The sequence below is a fragment of the Photinus pyralis genome, unplaced genomic scaffold (assembly GCF_008802855.1).
Source record: "Photinus pyralis isolate 1611_PpyrPB1 unplaced genomic scaffold, Ppyr1.3 Ppyr1.4_LG3a, whole genome shotgun sequence".
Taxonomy (NCBI): domain Eukaryota; kingdom Metazoa; phylum Arthropoda; class Insecta; order Coleoptera; family Lampyridae; genus Photinus; species Photinus pyralis.
Genome location: NW_022170509.1, coordinates 4,809,226 through 4,828,758, shown reverse-complemented (window position 1 = coordinate 4,828,758; position 19,533 = coordinate 4,809,226). Strand labels below are relative to the sequence as shown.

The 19,533-nt window shown below is 35.6% G+C and overlaps 4 protein-coding genes across 9 annotated transcripts in view; 3 read left to right on the top strand and 1 right to left on the bottom strand.

Moving 5' to 3' along the window:
• Window positions 1-2,463: 2,463 nt before the first annotated feature.
• LOC116166167 (amyloid-beta A4 precursor protein-binding family A member 1-like) overlaps window positions 2,464-19,533 on the bottom strand; it is a 40,115-nt gene continuing 23,045 nt past the window's right edge. For all 5 annotated transcript variants that reach the window (XM_031481028.1, XM_031481025.1, XM_031481026.1 and 2 more), the window contains 7 exons: window positions 6,394-6,533; window positions 5,552-5,687; window positions 4,881-5,041; window positions 4,707-4,712; window positions 3,890-4,657; window positions 3,698-3,838; window positions 2,464-3,649 (listed from right to left, as the gene is read on the bottom strand). In XM_031481028.1, the coding sequence (XP_031336888.1) occupies window positions 3,578-3,649; window positions 3,698-3,838; window positions 3,890-4,657; window positions 4,707-4,712; window positions 4,881-5,041; window positions 5,552-5,687; window positions 6,394-6,533 (1,424 nt within the window). In that variant the 3' untranslated portion in view covers window positions 2,464-3,577. The remainder of the gene's footprint in view (window positions 3,650-3,697; window positions 3,839-3,889; window positions 4,658-4,706; window positions 4,713-4,880; window positions 5,042-5,551; window positions 5,688-6,393; window positions 6,534-19,533) is intronic.
• On the top strand, window positions 8,021-9,103 carry LOC116166170. The gene is made up of 5 exons (XM_031481033.1): window positions 8,021-8,134; window positions 8,259-8,368; window positions 8,420-8,608; window positions 8,661-8,789; window positions 8,843-9,103. Exons 1-5 carry the CDS (start codon window positions 8,113-8,115, stop codon window positions 8,996-8,998), a joined length of 606 nt encoding a protein of 201 aa, XP_031336893.1. The 5' UTR covers window positions 8,021-8,112; the 3' UTR covers window positions 8,999-9,103.
• On the top strand, window positions 11,351-12,466 carry LOC116166168. 2 transcript variants are annotated; one of them, XM_031481031.1, is made up of 5 exons: window positions 11,351-11,564; window positions 11,684-11,793; window positions 11,843-12,031; window positions 12,081-12,212; window positions 12,265-12,466. In XM_031481031.1, the coding sequence occupies exons 1-5, from the start codon at window positions 11,543-11,545 to the stop codon at window positions 12,391-12,393; spliced, it is 582 nt and encodes a 193-aa protein (XP_031336891.1). In that variant the 5' UTR covers window positions 11,351-11,542; the 3' UTR covers window positions 12,394-12,466. The 2 variants fall into 2 exon arrangements, with proteins under 2 accessions (XP_031336891.1, XP_031336890.1); XM_031481030.1 differs by lacking the exon at window positions 11,351-11,564 and having other exon boundaries at window positions 11,576-11,793; window positions 12,265-12,408.
• Window positions 17,241-18,350, top strand: LOC116166172. The gene is made up of 4 exons (XM_031481034.1): window positions 17,241-17,449; window positions 17,596-17,708; window positions 17,761-18,081; window positions 18,133-18,350. The coding sequence occupies exons 1-4, from the start codon at window positions 17,431-17,433 to the stop codon at window positions 18,265-18,267; spliced, it is 588 nt and encodes a 195-aa protein (XP_031336894.1). The 5' UTR covers window positions 17,241-17,430; the 3' UTR covers window positions 18,268-18,350.

Genomic DNA, 19,533 nt, shown 5'->3' with positions numbered 1-19,533 from the left:
TCTGAAGGATAAGTCTTGTTGGCTACGTATATCTTGTCCGGGTGCACTGTTAGCCCCCGAGCGAGGCATCATTTCTGTACTGTATAGCAAGGGTATACTACGAGGTCGTCTGCCTATGCTATGCAGTTAAAGATTATACCGGGTAGGAGGTTTACACTAGTCCGTCCATGACTAGCGACCAAAGGAGAGGGGACCCATTACACTTGCAGACAACCTCTGCTCACAGTCACAAGGACTGGTTCCGATCCCAATCTGTGCATGCTGCATCAATGGAGTTACATGAGGGGCAGTCTCTCCTCAATGTCTATGAAGCAGACTTCAGGTCGATAATTCTTTGTCCAGCATGATTTCTCAACCTTAGAGATGAGGTTATGAAGGGCGAAGGGATCATTAACGGCCGGTGTGCCTCGGGGATTAATAGTGCAAATCTTATTTCTATGCCAATGACACGCAAATATACCTCTAATTTCCACCTGATAACGTTCAACTAGCAATGGAAACAATTAATACGGAGTTAAGTAAACTTCTAAAAAAAACTGGCTAAACATGAAGAATCTTAGTGTTATATTTTCTTTTTCACATAAAATGTTGTCTAGGGAGGTTCTTAGTTATCTACATTGTAAAATTGGGTATCAAACAGGATGTCCACAATATTGACTTAAGACACAAAGGTGTTCTTTGTATGCCCCCTTCACAAAACGTCATCAATTTGAGTTGCAAACAAGACAAAGCTAAAATAGCAACTAATTAGTTTTGAAAAAAATATATCAATAGTAAATGTGACATTCCTCCACAAGCATAATCAAAACAAAACTTAAACAAGAATAACAGAGTAAATTAAATGAATTGCAAATACATAATAAATTAGTATAGGTACAGGAAAGAAATGATGTGCTACCTAAGGCTGGACAGTATACCTGTTCCGTTACCCGAAAACGCTTTTTTGTTCCACGATATCTGAATTCTGAGTGAAGATGGAGAAGGGGTCGAATATTCCTGTGAAAGGTGAATGCTTTAGCTAGACAATAACGCCGGGGTTTACTAAAATCTTTTAAAATAATCTTTTTTTTAAGGGTAACGTCGAGGGCTAAGGGTGCCCTATTTTGGAAAAGAAAAAAGGAAATAAATGTTCCTGGCGTTATTGCCTAGATATTAAGTTTACGAACTTATCTCAGTTTTGGAAATTGTTCCAACTTCATTTACAGATAAGTTATCTTGGAAAAACAAATTAAGTTTTCCTCAAAAGCGCGAAAAGATAGCTTCCGTCGCGCCGCTTGGTTTATACAGATAGAAAATGTGCATTATGATTGGTCTAAGTTTATGTTTCTGCCATCAATCACAAATTAATATTATAAATGGCCAAATTTGGCGATTGACAATAGGCAACTTTACATACTCCGTTCTGTATGTACCGTCCAGCCTTAAATTTAGCAGAGGCAAACCAACCAAATTGTAATAATAAAATTAAGACACAGTAAACATATATATATACGGCATGATGGTAAATGCGACGTGTAGAAAAGGAAAAAGGATAAATAACAAACTTAATAAACCGATTAAGAGATTTCAAATAATTTCTTTTTAAATAAATTAGAGCTAAACCAAAAAAATGTCCAAGTTCCGAAAAACATTGTTATTAAACAACAAAAACCTTCTATTCATTGGGGCATTGTAATATAAATTGGTTCTAGCTTGAGATGGGAGGCTGTTGACCAGCGAGATAGGAAGGAGTAATCAATAGAATTTTGGAAAGTAGGGAGGAGTTGTCAAGAAGGCGATTGATAATTTTGTATCTATTTGAAAGACGTTTCTCGTACAATATAGTTAAACTGTTTAGCTCAGCCCCTTGCATAAACACCTCTGTTCTTTCCGAATCAGCTTTCAAAAAGATGTACCGTAGCTTTCTCCTATATTCCAGAAGACAAAACAGGATTGTATTGAGTTAAGTTTCCAGAGATGAGTAACCACATCTTATAATCGTATGGATTAGTTTGAAAAATGGTATATGGTACGTCTGTATTATCTGTGTAATGAAAATATTTATTTGAATGTATACGGTTGACTGCAAGAACAGGTCTACGTCATATGGACAACGATCTGAACTGCCGCCGTTTGCACTAATGGGTATGGACCAATTGCTAGAGTGATCGTCAATTATGTTTTGTGCAATAAAGTCCTATTATTATTATTAAGTACATATCATTTTCAGAACAGAGCAAAGCACGCCAGATCATAAGTAGTAGTTAGTACATAGTATTTTTGAACATAGAAAAGGCATTGGACACAGTGCAACAAAAGAAACCTATTTAAGGCAACAAACACTAGCAAAGACACATTATTATAACAATCTGGGCGAATTTCAAAATAAATTTATATTAGTCAACCAATGAGTAAGAATGAGAGAAACTAAAATAAATATTAACAAGACTAAGATAATGCGAGTAAATAAAAATAAAATACAGGTCTAGTATAGCGGATGCTGTATTATAGTTGTTTTGTACACAGTTTTCACACATAAGTTTATTATGCTATATAGATGAAGGAAATGTAACATGTCGATCAAATATGAGCTGGGATTTAACACATAAAGTAAGTAAACACGATGTAAAGTTGATATGGTTAAGGTGCCAAGTTTTAAAGGAGTAAGGCCGTCAACGTGAAATTTACAGTGTTTAAACATACGACAAAAGCATTATAGAAAATGAGTTCTAAGTCTTATAAACACCTTAGATATAGTACATAAAGTTATACAAAATAAATAATAATAACTGGGTGTCCGTTTACCTTATACAATACAAAATTTATCAAATAATTGCAAAAAGTAAATCTCGCTTTCCATTCTTACCTTTAAATATAGTTACAAATATACAATGTGTGTTGTTTTAACGATTGATAGAAGATCGTCTCTATTAAGCACCAACTTATACATTTTTTACCATAAAGGCTGTCCATTTGAAAACGTTCAATAAGCTATTTTCTGGTAAAAAAAGGTGTTGTCAGATGTTTAAATCCTTTTCTGCAGTACGCAAGGGTAAAATTCAAGAGCTTCCCAAAAATGTATTCCTCCTGCATACCCCGAAATGATTTCACACCTTTTACGACACCGATCAATTAAACCTTTTCAAGTAGACACCTTGTATTTCAATTGAGAGATCTAATACCTTTAAATTAACAAATACACAAGTTAAATTTCTAATAGCAGCTGACTAGATATAATACCACACTGATTATTGAGCCAGCATTACTTAAAGGTTGGATAAACAAAAAGTTTCGTTTTTGTCATTAAGAAATTAGTTACTCGCATCATTTGAATTCATTTTGCTTATCCAACCAGTCTTTGGTCTATGCTCTTAGGAGTCACAAGAAGTACAGTATGCAATGATGAGATATGGTCTATTATGAAAGCGCAGTTATGGTAAAGCACTGCTTCCCTCGTATTGTCTTCAGTCTATGAAACATGTACAATAAAAAATATATAGATCTAAAACAGAAGCATGACTGATCAACTTGATTTATTCCATCGAAAGGTCAATATTAACTACAATTAGGCACTTTCAGTCCATCAATTAAACTTCCATTATATATAAACCGGATTTTCTTGTCCTGTTAGCAAACGAAACATAGAAGTGGGCATTGTCTTCATTAGGATCTATAATGCGACGTATCAATTGTATGTGAATACCTCATGAATGATTACCTCTCCCACGGATGTAGCTAATAAATTTACAATTTTTTCATGTGGAACAGCAACTACGCTTTGGTTGTTAATTTCAATAATTCTATGACCTACACGAACACCGCCTCGTTCGGCTATGCCTCCTCTTAATAAACTACAAATCTAAAAACAAGCCTTTCAACAATCATCTTAATAAAAATGAACATAACGTACCACTCCATTTTGTACACTAAATCCTAGTTGGTATTTAGTATCGGGTCTTTTAATTTTTACTTCTACAACAGGTGCACAAGGAACTACTGTTAATTTTACGACAGTTTGATTTTTGGAATTCTTAATGTAATTTTGACATGTAGATAAAGGCAATCCAACAAGGCTGACACCATTAATAGCGATTATCTGATCTCCTATATTTAATTGGCCACAGCGCGCTGCCGCACCGGCCGGCGCTAAGTTTGCAATAACGACAGTTGGCAGCATCGAACCCCAACCGGATTCCACAATGACGACCCCCAAAATTTCCCCCTTCGCTTTTGGAACTACGACCTCCTTTTGCATTTCTTTCTTCGCAAACATCTGCAATTCATCGCCGAATATCTCCTGAGAATTCAGCACTTCCTGGTAATCCATCTCTTTTACGAAACTGTGATCTTCAATACCGTTTGCCTTTAAAAATTCCATATAAGCCACTTGGAACGCCTGCCCTATTGATTGTGCAATAAATTGTGCTTCTTCGCTCTCGAAAACGTGACAAATCATTTTTGGTGTCCGATTAATTTTGGGAGGATCTTCCATCTCGTGCGGCACGAACCTTCGTCGAGCCATAAGGACGACTAAATCGCCTATGTCTGCGATGTAGGATATTGTTCTAAGTGCGTGGTCCATCATAATTTCCTTCAGATCAGTATTTAATACCATAATCTTCTCAGTCGAAATGAATAAATCCACTTCCGTACTTGGCTGAGTTTCGCCGTCAGGTGCCTGTAACAATAGTTGAGTAAATTTCTAACTTCAAAAAGTACCCACTTACCAAAGCCTGTAGATTGCATCCAATTAGCAGCCAGACAAAAAAAAATTGAAAATGTTAGTACATTAGTAACGCCTTTTCGATCAAAGGTGTAGTGACATAAATAGTAATTTCGGAGCAGAAATTTCTTCGTTAAATGAATTTAAGTAAATACACAGAAATAGGAAACAAACAGACCTTGATCTTTGTAACGGCTACTTCGACCATATTTTTCTTCAGACGCTTCCGACGCTTACGGCCCCCCTCCTCATCCACTTCGACGGAACCCAAGAACTGTAGTCGAAAAACAGTTCCCGTAGTTCCAGGCGCCAGCGGTATGGTACTTGTGTCGTGCACACCTTTACAGAACTGCCTTTCAAAATTGCGTTTTATCTTTTATTTTAGCAATCAGTGATCTAATACAAATTTTTAATGCTGACATAATATCCCTCCCTCGTGACACCATTTTACAATATCTATACGTATATTTCAAAATGAACAAATTTGATGGATTCCTACCAGGCGCCAGGCGAGCGACTATCATTATCTATGGTGATTTGGTATAGTGCAATCAGAAATCTAATAACACAATTGAAATAGTAATGCCATATTTTTAACAAATGGTTTTTTTTAGAGGCCCAGATGTTTTTAATTCTTAAACAATAGCGAAGAAGTACAATAAGTTTATTTAATTTAGACTTAGTACCTACAAAACTGTCCAAATGGTACGCAATTAAAAATTCGTATCGGATCACCCTTTTTAGTCTCTAACAGCACTGAAGCCAAAAGACTCTGCGGTAGTGACTATAGAAATCTTGCGTGCCAATAGAATTTGTCAGACGATAATACTGCAATATTGAAAAGCTCACCCTGTAAAGACGGCGTGGCTGATTTGCATACATTGTCTGGTTCTGGATCTAGAGGAGTTTCGTCAAAGCTAGCACTGCCAGGACTTCCCGGGCCAAAGTGCTGGCTGTAACTTTCTAACATTTGGTTGGATGCCTCCTGCAAATTTGCCCTCTCTTATCTACTATACACCCGCTTAATTCCCAAAGTGTAAACATGTAATTAAAAGCTCACGTATAAAAAAAAATTATATACACAACCGAGATAACTACAACTAACACCAAATGATAATGTGGGAACTTATAGAATTCAGTTGCACAAGTAAAAATTGCAGAGCAAAGTTATGACACAAACACAAAATGAAAAAACAACATAAATAGCGAGTAAAAATTGAAAAGAGAAATGCTCTACATAGGCCCATCAGTGCAGTTTTCTATATGTTCATGGAGACAACAACATCAAAAGCACATATGGAGACGAAAGAGGGTGTGCGACAAATGAATAGATCGTAGGACAAACATGGAACAGGCGACCAACCAAACATGAAGCGTGCCATAGCACTGTACCAGTTGAGATAAGGGAAGGGGGCTTCACATCAAATCAACCTGCCTCCGAACAAAAACTATTTATATTATTACACCCAGTTTATTGTTTCTCTTTGGTATCAATAATAATAAGATTTCGTAATAAGCATGCAGTTTATGCCAATATGCACTGTTTTACAAAATTATCAATTTCAAGAAAGAAAAAATGTGCAAAGGTGATGACATGTTTTTTTATTGGTTGTTAGGGCAATGCAACAAGAGGTAAATATTGTCTAAAGGTTTGAGTTACATAATGCTACAGTATTAACATGCTACATCACCTTTATTCTCGAAACCGCTTCTTCGGCTTGCATCATCCTTGTCGTCTTGGTCGGTTGTCCCTCGCATACCAGTTGCGTAGAACCCAAATATCTTGCGCGAAATAATACGCCTTCTATTAACACTGACCGTTCAAGCACACCTGTAACAAGGTAGGCAAATAAGGACGGGTACACTTTTGGATTCTAGTAAAATTGTTCGTGAACAAAAATCATTTAAAGTACATGCAAATTGTATCGCATGAACTAGGAACAGCTCAAAGCTTGTGGTGAACAGTCTACACTTTTAATTACCCTTCATAGTTAGGAATGGAGAAGCAACAGCCACTACTATTAAATGTTTTTGTTCCTAGATACAAAAGTCAAATAATCATGATTAACAACCATAGACATATATACCTAAAGGTAGGTCTATGTGATTTACTGCTCACTTTACCATAGAGTTTTGTTTGTGTTTAGTGTAACATTCTGCTACACTACACTGATTCAACGTTTGGGATACAATACTATACGGGGTGTCAATTTTAAAACTTGCGTCGGCCATATTTTCCAAACTAAAGAAGATATTGAAAATCGCGCAAAACAGTTTCGGGGGTATCGACGGGGAACCAGAATGACGTTATGAGTGTCAACCCCCCACTCCCTTGACTCTCCCCCCATTTTCAAAAATCCTAAATGGCAACCCCATACTTGTGACACATCGTTGGAAAGCTACTGAAAAATGCTTTCCAGTGGTACCAATATTCCCATCTTGAAAATGTTCATTGTTGATATATCAACGTGTGTTTGTAGAACAATAAAGATATACACCTCATTTTTGATTAGTAATCTGTATTTTAAAAACTTCCCATATAAAATAAACGGTTTCAAGCCAATATAAAACAAGTGCCAACCACAGACGGACAAATAACCAAAATTTTGACCATTGTCTACCTACCTAGTTCTCTCTTCCTGGGTTAAGTGGTAGAACAGCATTGAACAGTCTTTCAAGCTAAACTTCGCCCATTATTAACGAACGACCCACCTCGTTCACCATTTTGGATCCTCTATCCGTCCGTCTGTGTACATGATAATTCACGAACAGCTTTCCGTAATATGTAGACAATGATCAAGAGACTAACATACTAAATTTTGGTCATTTGAGCATCGTCTGTCAGTTCGTCTATGTTTGAAACAGTTTAGTATTATTATGTAGCGTATGATATTCCTACCTCTAATGATAATATTTTTTTGTTTTTTAGGAAGTAGTAGCAAGAGGTAAGTTCACTGAGTAGCTAATTAAGTGGTGTCAAATTTTGGACGAACATTGTAAGATTAGAATAATGTACTGTAGTGGGTTGGGTTAGTACAACAGGCTAAAAAATAATACCAGTTAAAAGTATTTCGAAAATGTATGTATGTGCAAGATAGACACTTTTCAGTGAAATAGATATTTCTTAATCGCTATATTCATTTCAAGTGATTTAACTGAGTTAAATCAGTTTCAGTGATTTTTTGCGTTTACAATCTTAGACCATATAGCCATGTACTATATGGTCTAAGATTGTAAACGAAAAAAACAAAGTGCAATCACTTAAACTGATTTAACTTAAGTTAAATCACTTGAAACGAATACAGCTAATGTGTCTGGTAGGTATAGTCTTGGAGGCACAGTATAAAGAGAAGTCAGGGATATCTCTTTATTTTTGTTAAATTCGTCTAGTGGTGATCAATAGAGTTAAAATGTCTTCAGGGACATTCAAATGTAAGTGGAGATTCAAAATTGTATATATACAACTAAAATTGAAATGCCAACATAACCTAAGATAAAGAATTGTTTAAAATATTTGCTATTAAGAAATAATGCTTTAGAGTAAATTTTGTTACAGATTTAACTAATATACACTGCCATGTCTGTAGAAGAAGAGTGAAACTCGTTCCTGTACGATACATGAGTTGGTTGCAGAGCCCAAATTTTAGCTTCAAAAAGCTTATAAAAGTAGTTTACACAATTGTAACGGAATAATTTTTTACTAATATAGACTTTTAGGTCATGTTGAGATACCATCAATATTTTTTATGTTCATTGTGTAGTCACTGGGTGTACCATACAGCAATACTCAACACAGATTACAGTGGAATGTCCTATTGCTTTGTGTGTAAAATGAAAATTATAAAACCTTTTGCATTCCTGAGCAACTACAATAACCCACTGTTTCAGCCTAAAGAGCATATTATAGTATGTCGTATGCTTGCGAAAAATATTTCAGTACTATAAGCATATCTTTCAGGACAGAAGATATGTACACAAAGAATGTGTGGCAATTTCAGAGATACTGCGATTAGTCTATATGATAATTGAATCTGACGACTGGACTCTGCTGAAACACATCCGAGGGTACAAAGTACTAACACCATATGTAAATTATCGAAACATTTTGTTGAAGTTATTTTTTATGACATATCCTTTCAGCTTTGTGCTCCGATAGTTATCCCAACAAAAATACCTAGACCATTTGGAAAAATTTGTATAAATCACACATTACCGAAACTTCAAGTGGATCTAGAAGAAGTCGAAAATCAGATGAGATGGCTCTGTATTCAAAATCCAAAAGCAATTTTATTCTAAGATACAGTTTAAAGTTTTAATAGACAGTAGTGAAAATTGCAGGTGTTACCTACATAAAGCTTTAAATATTAGTCGTTAGTTAAATAATGTTATGGTCGCTACAGATTAAGGTCATTATATTCTGCAGTTTGTTTTAGGTCTCTCAAGAATTGAGGAGTATTTTTTAACCGTTGAAAGTTTAATCATTTAAGGATAGTATCTTTGCTACCCTGATTTATTGTCTGTTAGAACATATAATAATGAAATAAAATGATCTAGCTATACTAGGTACATATAGTAGAGTTCCCACTGCCATCAATTGTGATTTTCGTTTACACTTCGGGGTTAAAAGCTGAAACCAATTTTAAATGATGCATGATCATTAGAAATATCGAAATCCAGAAGGCGTCAAAAATCGTCCTGTACGGGGTGGCTCTAGAGGGTAAATTGTAAAAAAAACCCAAATTTTTTTTGCACATTTGGAAAGTATTTAATACAGAGTGGCCCAACGAGAAGTATACAGAGGGCTTTTAGGGTATTAAATTTAGAAATTTCGAAACATCCTCGAACACGTCAATTTTGTATTCGAGGGGGGCAACTTTTGGAATACAAATCACGAACCCAAGTCTTCACCCCTCTACGTAGGGAGCTTAACCCCTAAAATTTTAAATGGAATCCTATGGCAAATGGCATATTATTTGAAAGCCAATTTAATCGTGATTACTAATCTGCTTTGCTTTTTAAATTCTATTGATTCGGTTCGGAGATATTCGCATTTGAAATGGTTTTTTCTAAAAAAACCAAAACAAATGCGATCTAAGTCACCTTGCATTAACATTTTTAATACAAGGTTTAAATTGTGCAAAAAATAATAAATAACTTTAAACACACAACATTTATTTCAATAAATGCTCGAATTGCCTTCCGCCTGCTTCCATGCAATAATAAAGATTTGCTTCAAAACGCTGCCGTACATGTTGCAAGATTTCAGGGGTAATCACTCGAAATTGTTGAGTTATACCATAATGTATTCTATTCTTACACTATGGTTATACGTGCTCGCAACCCTTGTAATGTTCCGGGCGGAGTAGCATAAACTTTATTCTTTAAATATCCCAACAAGAAGTAATCTAAAGGACTTAAATCAGGGGAAAAACATTTCAAATGCGAATATCTCCGAAACGAATCAATAGAATTTAAAAAACAAAGCAGATTAGTAATCACGATTAAATTGGCTTTCAAATAATGTGCCATTTGCCATAGGATTCCATTTAAAATTTTAGGGGTTAAGCTCCCTATGTAGAGGGGTGAAGACTTGGGTTCGTGATTTGTATTCCAAAAGTTGTCCCCCTCGAATACAAAATTGACGTGTTCGAGGATTTTTCGAATTTTCTAAATTTAATACCCTAAAAGCCCTCTGTATACTTCTCGTTGGGCCACTCTGTATATACTTTGCACTGCCCATAGCTCAGGTATGTGAAACCGATACAACTATTTATTATTTAGTGTTTTTTACGACCGTAAAGCACGGGATTCTAAAAATTGTATTTTTCAAAGCGAAATTTTGATGTACACTGTTATAAGGATAACTAATAAGGTATTTAAAATTGGGTAGTAGGGGCCAAAGTATCTACCTCAGCGGATTTGGTACAAAGAGATTTTTCAAGATGAATAAAGTACAAACCCAAAACTAGGTTTTGAAAGATCAAATGTACCAACAAAGTAATTATCCACGGATTTAAAACTATGTATTTCGACGCACAGCACGCATATACTCTTTGGACTCTTTGTTCAACGCTACCATGGTACAAAATTTCGTCAATGTCAGAATTTTGTTTGAATCCTCGTTTAAGGGGACGCCAATCTAAGGTAGAAATTTTTCAATTTGTTTACAAAATTGAAAAGAAGGATAGATTACATTAGAGCTCGAAGGCATGACTAGCTGAAACGAGCAATTAGTAATGAGGTATATCACCTTATAATGCTGGTGAGCTTGGTTTAGGGGTTATTAGATGTCGAATATGACCAAAAGGATACCTGGAATATCAGTCCTTACAAGAAAGTTTTGTACAAGAGGGGTGGCTTAGGCAGAAACCCTGTCCGCATTCCAAAATGTCCATGGTAGACACTAATATAAAATTATCACTCACTGTAGCACGTTTGGGCGTAATACAAGTAGGAAGTTAGGCAACCAATATAACGTGTAGGAAGCTCTGTTTCAATATTAAATGTCAAAATTAGAGTCGACTTATACCACGTCCCTACAACTTACAGATGCTTCAACCAAATTCTGTACAACGCTTTCTTCATCCATTAGGTCCTACTAAGGTTCACTCAACATAACAGCAAATGGCTACGTTAATACTACTACAATAAAAAGTAAATTCGGCAACGTTGGCGCGTTCTTTTGTTCAAATTCAAATTTATTTTAAAATCTAGTAGGCGAAAACAAAAAAATATTTACATCATACGTCTGTCGCTAGAAATTAAATTTCTCTATTTATCTCTAATTATTTGTGAAATTCCACTTCTCCATTAGCCAGAAAAGATAATAACGAGCTCAAAATGCCTTCAATAAACTTCATCCGTAAGTAGAACGCCTAAAACTTGCCCAAATTAAAATGCATAGACAAATTTAGTAGAGGTACCTAATGGACATAACCTCAACATTTTTCCCAAACACTGACGTTTTTGAACATGTTTTAGATTTGGATAATTTACATTGCAGTGTCTGTAAAAGACCAGTAAAACTTGTTCCAGTCAGATATATGGCTTTGTTGTACAGACCCAACTTCAGCTTCAGAGCACTTTTGAAGGTAGATACTTCAGTTGCGACCAACACAATTTTATCCGATGTACTTTTAGGTAATGTTCAAGAGCTACAAGTTCTTCGTTTGCTCATTGTGCTGCACTTTGGTAAGACGAGCAGCAATACTTCAAACAGATTACACTGAAATGTTCAATTGCCTTGTATGCCGAAAGCAAGATTGCGATCCTTTCGCATACCTTGATGATTATGACAACCCTCTCTTTCGACCTAAAGAAGATGTTTTGGTATGAGTAACATTAAACGGAACTCCCAAAATAATTCTTTATCTTTTAGTACTTTAAAACATTTGTGCACAAAAGATGTTTGGTGCTTTCAGATGGACTTCAAAAAGTCTATAGTGTAATCGAATCTAATAACTGGGCTCAACTGAAGAAGATTGTGGCGTATCGAAAATTGACCTCTTACGTAAATATGCGAACATTTCTGTACAATTATGATACAACACTCCTCATTTCAGCTTTGTGCTCCGATACTTATCCCAACACTGATCCCTAGACCATTTGGTACACTTTTGCAAAAACTACCAAAACTTGAAATAGAAGTGGAAGAGATTGAAAGGCAGATGAAAATGATTACCCTTAATTAAAATTGTAATTTTTCCAGACAGATTCTCTTGTTTTAAGGGTTAGTATAAGAATTAAACTTTGAGTTGAATGTTAAATGCAGTAATGCGTGCAACCAGAGTTAGTCAATCCTTGTGTAATCATGTTTGTAGTTAAACGTTAAATATAAATGGTCGTAGATAATGAGATATGTTGTGTGGAAGGACGAATGTTAAACTAATGGTTAATGCGAGCAAACAGTTCCTCAAACTTGCCTAGGGTCTGTTGAAACAATCAGTGGTCAACTATTTTACAGTATTTAGTATTAAACCATCAGTATCACGAAATGTGGTAACGATTCTGAGAAACAGTGCATAGTAATTTCGACATGGTGGTTAGCATTAGTCTAAATCTTTTAGAAGGTCTTTATATAGTGCATAAAGTACTTCAGTCTTACAAGTGGTACTTGCTGAACCATATCACGTCCCAAATTAGTGCCTTATGTGAATCTCAGAATTTCTGTATACATAATTATTATAAATTTCAGCTTTGTGCTCCTGTACTCCTTATCAATAGATTGCTGATGAAGGCAGCCTGTTGGAACGCGTTCGATCTATTAATACATGGTCGCTGATAAGTTTGGTAACGGTCAATTATCGATGATATCAAAAAAAGTTTTCTACAATAGTTTTTTAATTATACAGGGTTGGTTATAAAGGCGTGACGCATATAGAGCACCCTGTACATTATTCGATATTTCATTCTTTTCTCAATTTTAAGCAAAATGTGTAACAAGCACAATTACTATTCACTACTTGCGGTAGAGGGTGGTTTGCAACACATTGTTACACAAGCTTAGCAGTTTATTAAGTAGCGCGCGAGTATTGCCATTTACCATAAGGATTTATTTCGATCTATCCAAGGCTGTCTGCTGAAATTATTCAACTCATAACTAACTGGGAGGTCGCACTCAGGGGAAAATGTGGCAACCTAATAAATCAGAAATTTAAATCGCAGGAATTATGGTACAATGTGCGAACCCCTCGGGGGCTACTTTAGCAACGCACCTTTTTGCCATTTTTGTGAACGACTTGATGGATAAGAAGCTCAAGCGTCTGACGGTAATCCTTAAGATTTAAGGCTAACACCGTAATAAGGTGCATCATTGAATGGTGCAACTCTAATATAATCAGCTGCAGTTGAATGGCAAAAAAAACAAAAGTAGTTTTCTCCTCACAGTCATTCAAAGTTTCCTAGGGGTAACAATAAATGAAAATTTAAGTTGGAGCTCTCATAACGACCAGGTCTGTTTGAAACTGACAAATGGTGTGGCAATCTGCTCTACTTAAATGCTACTACAATCATTTAAGCTATGCGATTATCTTTTGAGGTAACTCCATTGCTGACAACCGACTATTATTAGAAAAACGCATCTGTAATGCTGGTGTAAGAGAACAACCACTCTTTAAACACGTTCAAAATTCCATATTTTCTAATTGGGTTGTTTACCATGTAAACTGCACTACGACGGAACTGGGTTGACTGGATAAACAATAGATAGCTATTGTCTACATATATATAACTATGAAAGAGAATTTTATACAAGTAAAACTGCAACACTGTAGCGGGGCTACTGTTACCTTTTAGGCAGACACCTCACTGGGGGTACAAAAAGAACCGTCTTCTTTAATACACAGCAAGAAAAACCACGAACATGTATCTATGTCCCTAGCCACTTTAAAGCCACACCTGTGTCACTGTGATATCACCACTATACCGTTAAAACATACAGGGTAGAGCTGAATTAGTAACAGCATCAGTATGTCTCCCGGGAGATTCTGTCAATCTACCTCCCAGTAAAGGATGGTAGAACTGATAAAACACTGCGAGAAAAACAACCAACACGTACCCACTAAAATGCTCACCATACTACATGGGGGAGCACTAACGTCAACCCAAGAGGTAAATCACTACTTGATTTACTAATCTAGAGATACTAAATTAGGGTAGTGAACCGAACATCGAGTATCTCTGACCATATAACGAATTGGCAAGTTACTCCAGAAGCGACTATGTCAGATCATAGAGTAATTTCATTTGAAATTAACTGCAAGGAAGCCGTCCAAAAGGGCTTACGTAACTCGAAGATAACGGATATCTCCCATTAATAACATCTCCTTGGAGAAAAACTTAGAGAGCCATCCTCTCGTAGATCTCCTCCCTAACTCCATTGTAGAGTCATTGAACAGGTATGTCCTCTGAGAACTGCCAAAGACGTCCTACAACCATCCTTGGTGGTGCAGGGCGCTCGAAAAGCAGAAAAGTCAGCTGGGCAAACTGTTCAATAAGGCAAGAAAGAACAAAGCGACACCGACTGGAAAGCCTATAAGCCATAAGGTAGGAGAATAGGAGGCGTCAAAGAGAGGCACGGAAGAGCTTTTGCAGAGCTATGGAATCTACCTCCTGTGCATCGCGCCTACTGGGGGCATTAATATAGACATAGTAGAGGCTTTTGACAAAATAATCTTCGAAACAAAAGAAATTGCGTTACACCACCACGGCAAGGAGGTACTTCAAAGGGCCTGAACACGAGGCTTAAGTGCGTGTGGACAGCTTGTCCATCCTCCTATCGTAATCCAGATTACCGAATGATCTCCAGCAGTGCAATCAGGCACATTTAAATTCAAGGCAGTATGTTATCTCACCGGCAAGAATAGGTACCTATCTGAATAACAACTATTATTAGTATGTTATGCCATCCACTTATGTGTATTTTGCTAGTTGTGTAATCTTTAAGGAACAAAATAAACATCCTTGAATTCTTTCGATCTGGGACTATTTCTTAGATTTCACGTTAGGTAGGTATATATAACTACCACCTTTTGAGTAATCTGGAGACATCTATGAAGATATTTCCGGTAGTAGTGAATCTCATCAACGCTTATTGCTTAATGATTGTACTTCATTAGGTGTAAATAGGGCGCTTTTAATTTCCAAAGTAAGCCATATGTCTGAGATCACTTTGGGGGCATACAAAACAAACAAATTGATTGGTGAAATCGTAACAAACTATCCCAGAGAATCATATCATTGTTGCACACATCAAATATAAGAAGAACTGTCCCGCAATATCTTCTAAAAATAATTATACATAAGGTGTATACATATAACTTGTCTTGCTCAGTCACATGGTAATTTTTAGCTAAATTTTTTGAATTTCCCTCTCATTTCATACGCTTCCGGTAACGCCAACGCCATTGTATGAATGACGGCGGAAGTTTACATCAATCAGTCATACATATACCATATTATACAGAAACTGTTTGTTAAGTCAAGAGGCACCCCAATTAAAAAATATCACAACTAACAAGAATTTTTAATAATTAACATAATGCATAAAGAAAACGTCCTCGTCTATGGTAAAAAAATAAGTTATTACATTTGCTTTATTTCTTGTGCATACAACATTAACTTGACATAACCTAAAAGTATCATTTTCAAAATGCCAGTAATTTTTAAATATTGCTAAACTAATGTACGTTGAAATGTGCCTCTCCTTTTAGGTCAAAGCCTCATTGTCTGTACAGTATGCGAGAGGATTGTCCGGTTAGTACCGATTCGATTCATGAATATCTTACGTGAACCAAATTTTGAATTAGGTCACCTTGTAACGGTAAGACAATGTTGCTTATTTTTGTGTATTCCTTATGTATATTTCTAGAAAATATTGTCGGACAATGAGTTTTTCTTATGTTCGATGTGCGCTACATTAATATCGTTCTCAGCACTAGCTTTGAATGACTTCATCGGTAAATTTATTTGTTTTGTATGCCACAGTAGGGATCTCGGATGTTTTGCCTACCTCCAAAATTATGAGAACCCCCTATTGAAGCAAACTTCCCACTTACTAGTAAGTATAAATAAAAATCAATAACTATTACTAGCATTCACATTACAGTATTACAAAAAATATCTTCATAGGCGATGTCTCTGGATGGTCGAAAATGTGACAGTTATATATAACTTGTTGGAATCAAACAAATGGTCCCAGATCCAAACCATTGAAGGATATGAAATGATAACATCTTCGGTAATCTTTTCCTACATCCCTTACAATAATATTATACAGTGAAATCTTAGGTTTGTGCTCCAATGATGTTTCCATTATCAGTTCCAAGGCCCATTGATCATATACCTCCGGAAGACAAGCCAATAAAGATCTACATAGACATAGAGAAAATAGAAAATTTGTTTGCAAATCTCAACATTCATATTGATTACAGTTGCTAAATGTGTACTGTTTTATACATGAATTGTTCAAAATTTAATCATTCGTGATAAATTGTGATATTATTTATAAATAAAGGTGCAATTAAGTAAATGTTTATTTCAATAAATCCAGGCATCAAAGCTTTAAGGAAGCCCAAAACCTAATCACTGCATCCCTAAGTCATGGCCTATCTGTATACCCATCAAAGTTGTATGTTAAAGACTTTTCAGTTATCATATCATGTGGGAGTTCAAACGTTTTGATGTTTTTGATAAAGTAACCAAGAATCGTGCGTATCCAAAAGCTAAGCGGTAGATAACTTCTTATTAGAAAATTTGCTGTGCAAAGTCCAAATAAGATACCTACTACTGTAACTATTAACACACATTCAGCATAACGATAATGACGTTATGATCACTAACTTTAGTTACCTAGTAGTGAGGAAAATCAGAATAACTGTAGGACATGAAGAAAATTATAATGTTATAGGGTCTGAATATGGGAAAAAAAGTCCTGTAAGTTGGGAGGGTGCTTAATGATTCTCGAAAATGATCAGCCCAACTGCTTAGTGTTAACGCGTCCGAAATCTTTAAGAACCGCAATGTACGAGGTTTTAGGTTACATCAAATATGATCACTATAACGTTATTTACATTGGTGCCAACTATCACAAAATTTTTAAAAATCACTGAAAATGTGATGTCAAAAAATGTTGGTAATACGCATATTAATCGGTTTGAAAGAAAACGTCAAGAGGCACCTACATGTGCAAAATATCACAAAATACATTATATTTTATATAATTGGTAGAAATGGAGTATGAACTTATTGGTAGGTATTCTTTTGCATCTATAATTCTATTTGTATGTACGAAGAAAGTGTCATCACATAACCAAAAAGTCACCCTTTCCCGCTAATGTTCAGTTGTAAATTTTATACTCATAAATAACATGTAACATTTTTGAATCGTTTTTTAGATCTTAACGACTATTCAACTTGTGTCATATGCGAGAAGTACGTTAATTTGGTTCCAGTTCGATTTAGACGCTTCCTATATGACCGAAAATTTAGCCTAGATAACCTTCTGGAGGTAATTTCGATACTGTTATTTCGAGTCCTATACTAATTACACAAATTTTTAGCGCATATTTCAAGCCTATGAGTTTCTGATATGTGAAAAATGTTGCAAAAAATTATCTGCTGCCATACGTTGTTATAACGATGACTCTAGGTTTTGTTTTCTACGCAAGAATAAAGAATATTCTCCCCTCATTAGATTCCTTGAATATGAAACTGGAGAATATATAAACTATCGATGTTTCGACATTTGTACCGTTTTAAAAGATATTTATACTGCAATAAATTCGAAAGGTTGGTCCTTTATAGACAAATTGGAATACGAGATTGAACAGCATTTAATGGATGATTACTATCTTGACAAATACGAAACGGCATTTTCTGCGGTAATCCGTTCCTAAACTATTCCTTAATAATTAAACAATATACCCTTCCAGGTTTCTGTTCAGGTAACTTTCCCACGAACCATTCCCAGGCCTATCGACAAGGTCATACTACTGCTAATAAAAGCAATTAAATTTGGCATTAATTTAAAGGAGATCGAACACTTCATGAAAAATGTTAAACTATGAAATAGTAGTACATTGTTTGAAATTAGTTGTGCATTACACAATATTTTCCGATGATATTAATATAAATTGTGATGTTTCGTAATAAAGGTGCAATATGAAAAAGAGATTTATTACTGGTTCTAAAAAGAGTATGTACCTACTTGGAAAAAATTGGCCACACACACCAGGTGCCACCTGCTCCAAAAGTTGCAGAGATGTTTACATAATACAAATATTGATAGAGTAGCAAGGGCATTAAATTTGGTATTAATGTAGACATAGCACATTTCACGAATTGTCAGGATATGAAAAAATGGCAAATTGTAATGTTGTGATGTGTCATAATAAGGCCTGGTGTACATGAGCTGCAAAGTAATCGAGACGCCCAGATTGTTTCCTAACAAAGATAGTCAGAAATATGTTGGGAGTAACGAGGAAATGTACAAGGGACGTCGGTACCTATCGGATACCTTGCCCCATTACTTCCAGCGTCTTTCTGTCTATCTTAATAGAAAACGGCGTCCGGATTACTTTGCAGCTCATGTGCACCAAACCTTAGGGTGCAATACCAAACCGTGATTTTTATTAATGGTTCTTAGGAAAGTACTTCAACACAAATTGACTAAATACAATACAAAGGGTGGCAGTGTAATGGAGTGGGTAATATTGCTATTATAATATGTTACCACCAATTAACCAATGGTCAGTAACTGGAATTGCTGAAACCTTTGTGGCCTCTGAAGTAAATCACGATCACCAACAATCAAAAAATAATAAAATGAAACAAATATTAAACAAATACATATTGATTTTTCCAATCCAGATATTATGCTATTTTACTATTTTAATCAGAGGTTCCCCCTCCACTCTTAGAAAACTCTTGGATCACTTATAGTTCGCATATTGAATGTTTATAAATTTAAAAACATACTTTCAGATATATATGACATCTGTACAATTGTTAGTTCTTGTGCAATAAATAAGTTAAAGTGTTCCCGGGGTTTATGTACACGGTATATATATTGAGATGTGGAAATTGGGACACCCTGTACATTATGTAATTGAACTTTCCACCAAACTCGGCCGGTCAGCCCTACATCTCAGTTTAGTGGTAATACAAATTTCCCAAGCAGTTCGCCAAGCGTGAAAATTTAAGTTAATCAATTACATAAATCAGGTGGCCAGATATAGGTACTTCATACTGAAATATTCAAATTTCCCACAAATTTCTTAATTTCCGGTAGCGCCACCGCCATTATATGAAGGCGAAAATTTAAAATCAAAATG

Bases quoted from the DNA above. Each gene is read 5' to 3' on its own strand.
- LOC116166170 (XM_031481033.1), top strand. From the start codon at position 8,113: ATGTCTTCAGGGACATTCAAAT. The intron at 8,369-8,419 runs GTAGTTTACACA...ATAGACTTTTAG, and splicing joins GCTTCAAAAAGCTTATAAAA to GTCATGTTGAGATACCATCA. The intron at 8,790-8,842 runs GTAAATTATCGA...ATATCCTTTCAG, and splicing joins ACAAAGTACTAACACCATAT to CTTTGTGCTCCGATAGTTAT.
- LOC116166168 (XM_031481030.1), top strand. From the start codon at position 11,629: ATGGACATAACCTCAACATTTTTCCCAAACACTGACGTTTTTGAACAT. The intron at 11,794-11,842 runs GTAGATACTTCA...ATGTACTTTTAG, and splicing joins GCTTCAGAGCACTTTTGAAG to GTAATGTTCAAGAGCTACAA. The intron at 12,032-12,080 runs GTATGAGTAACA...TTTATCTTTTAG, and splicing joins GACCTAAAGAAGATGTTTTG to TACTTTAAAACATTTGTGCA.
- LOC116166172 (XM_031481034.1), top strand. The intron at 17,709-17,760 runs GTAATTTCGATA...ACAAATTTTTAG, and splicing joins GCCTAGATAACCTTCTGGAG to CGCATATTTCAAGCCTATGA. The intron at 18,082-18,132 runs GTAATCCGTTCC...ATACCCTTCCAG, and splicing joins ACGAAACGGCATTTTCTGCG to GTTTCTGTTCAGGTAACTTT.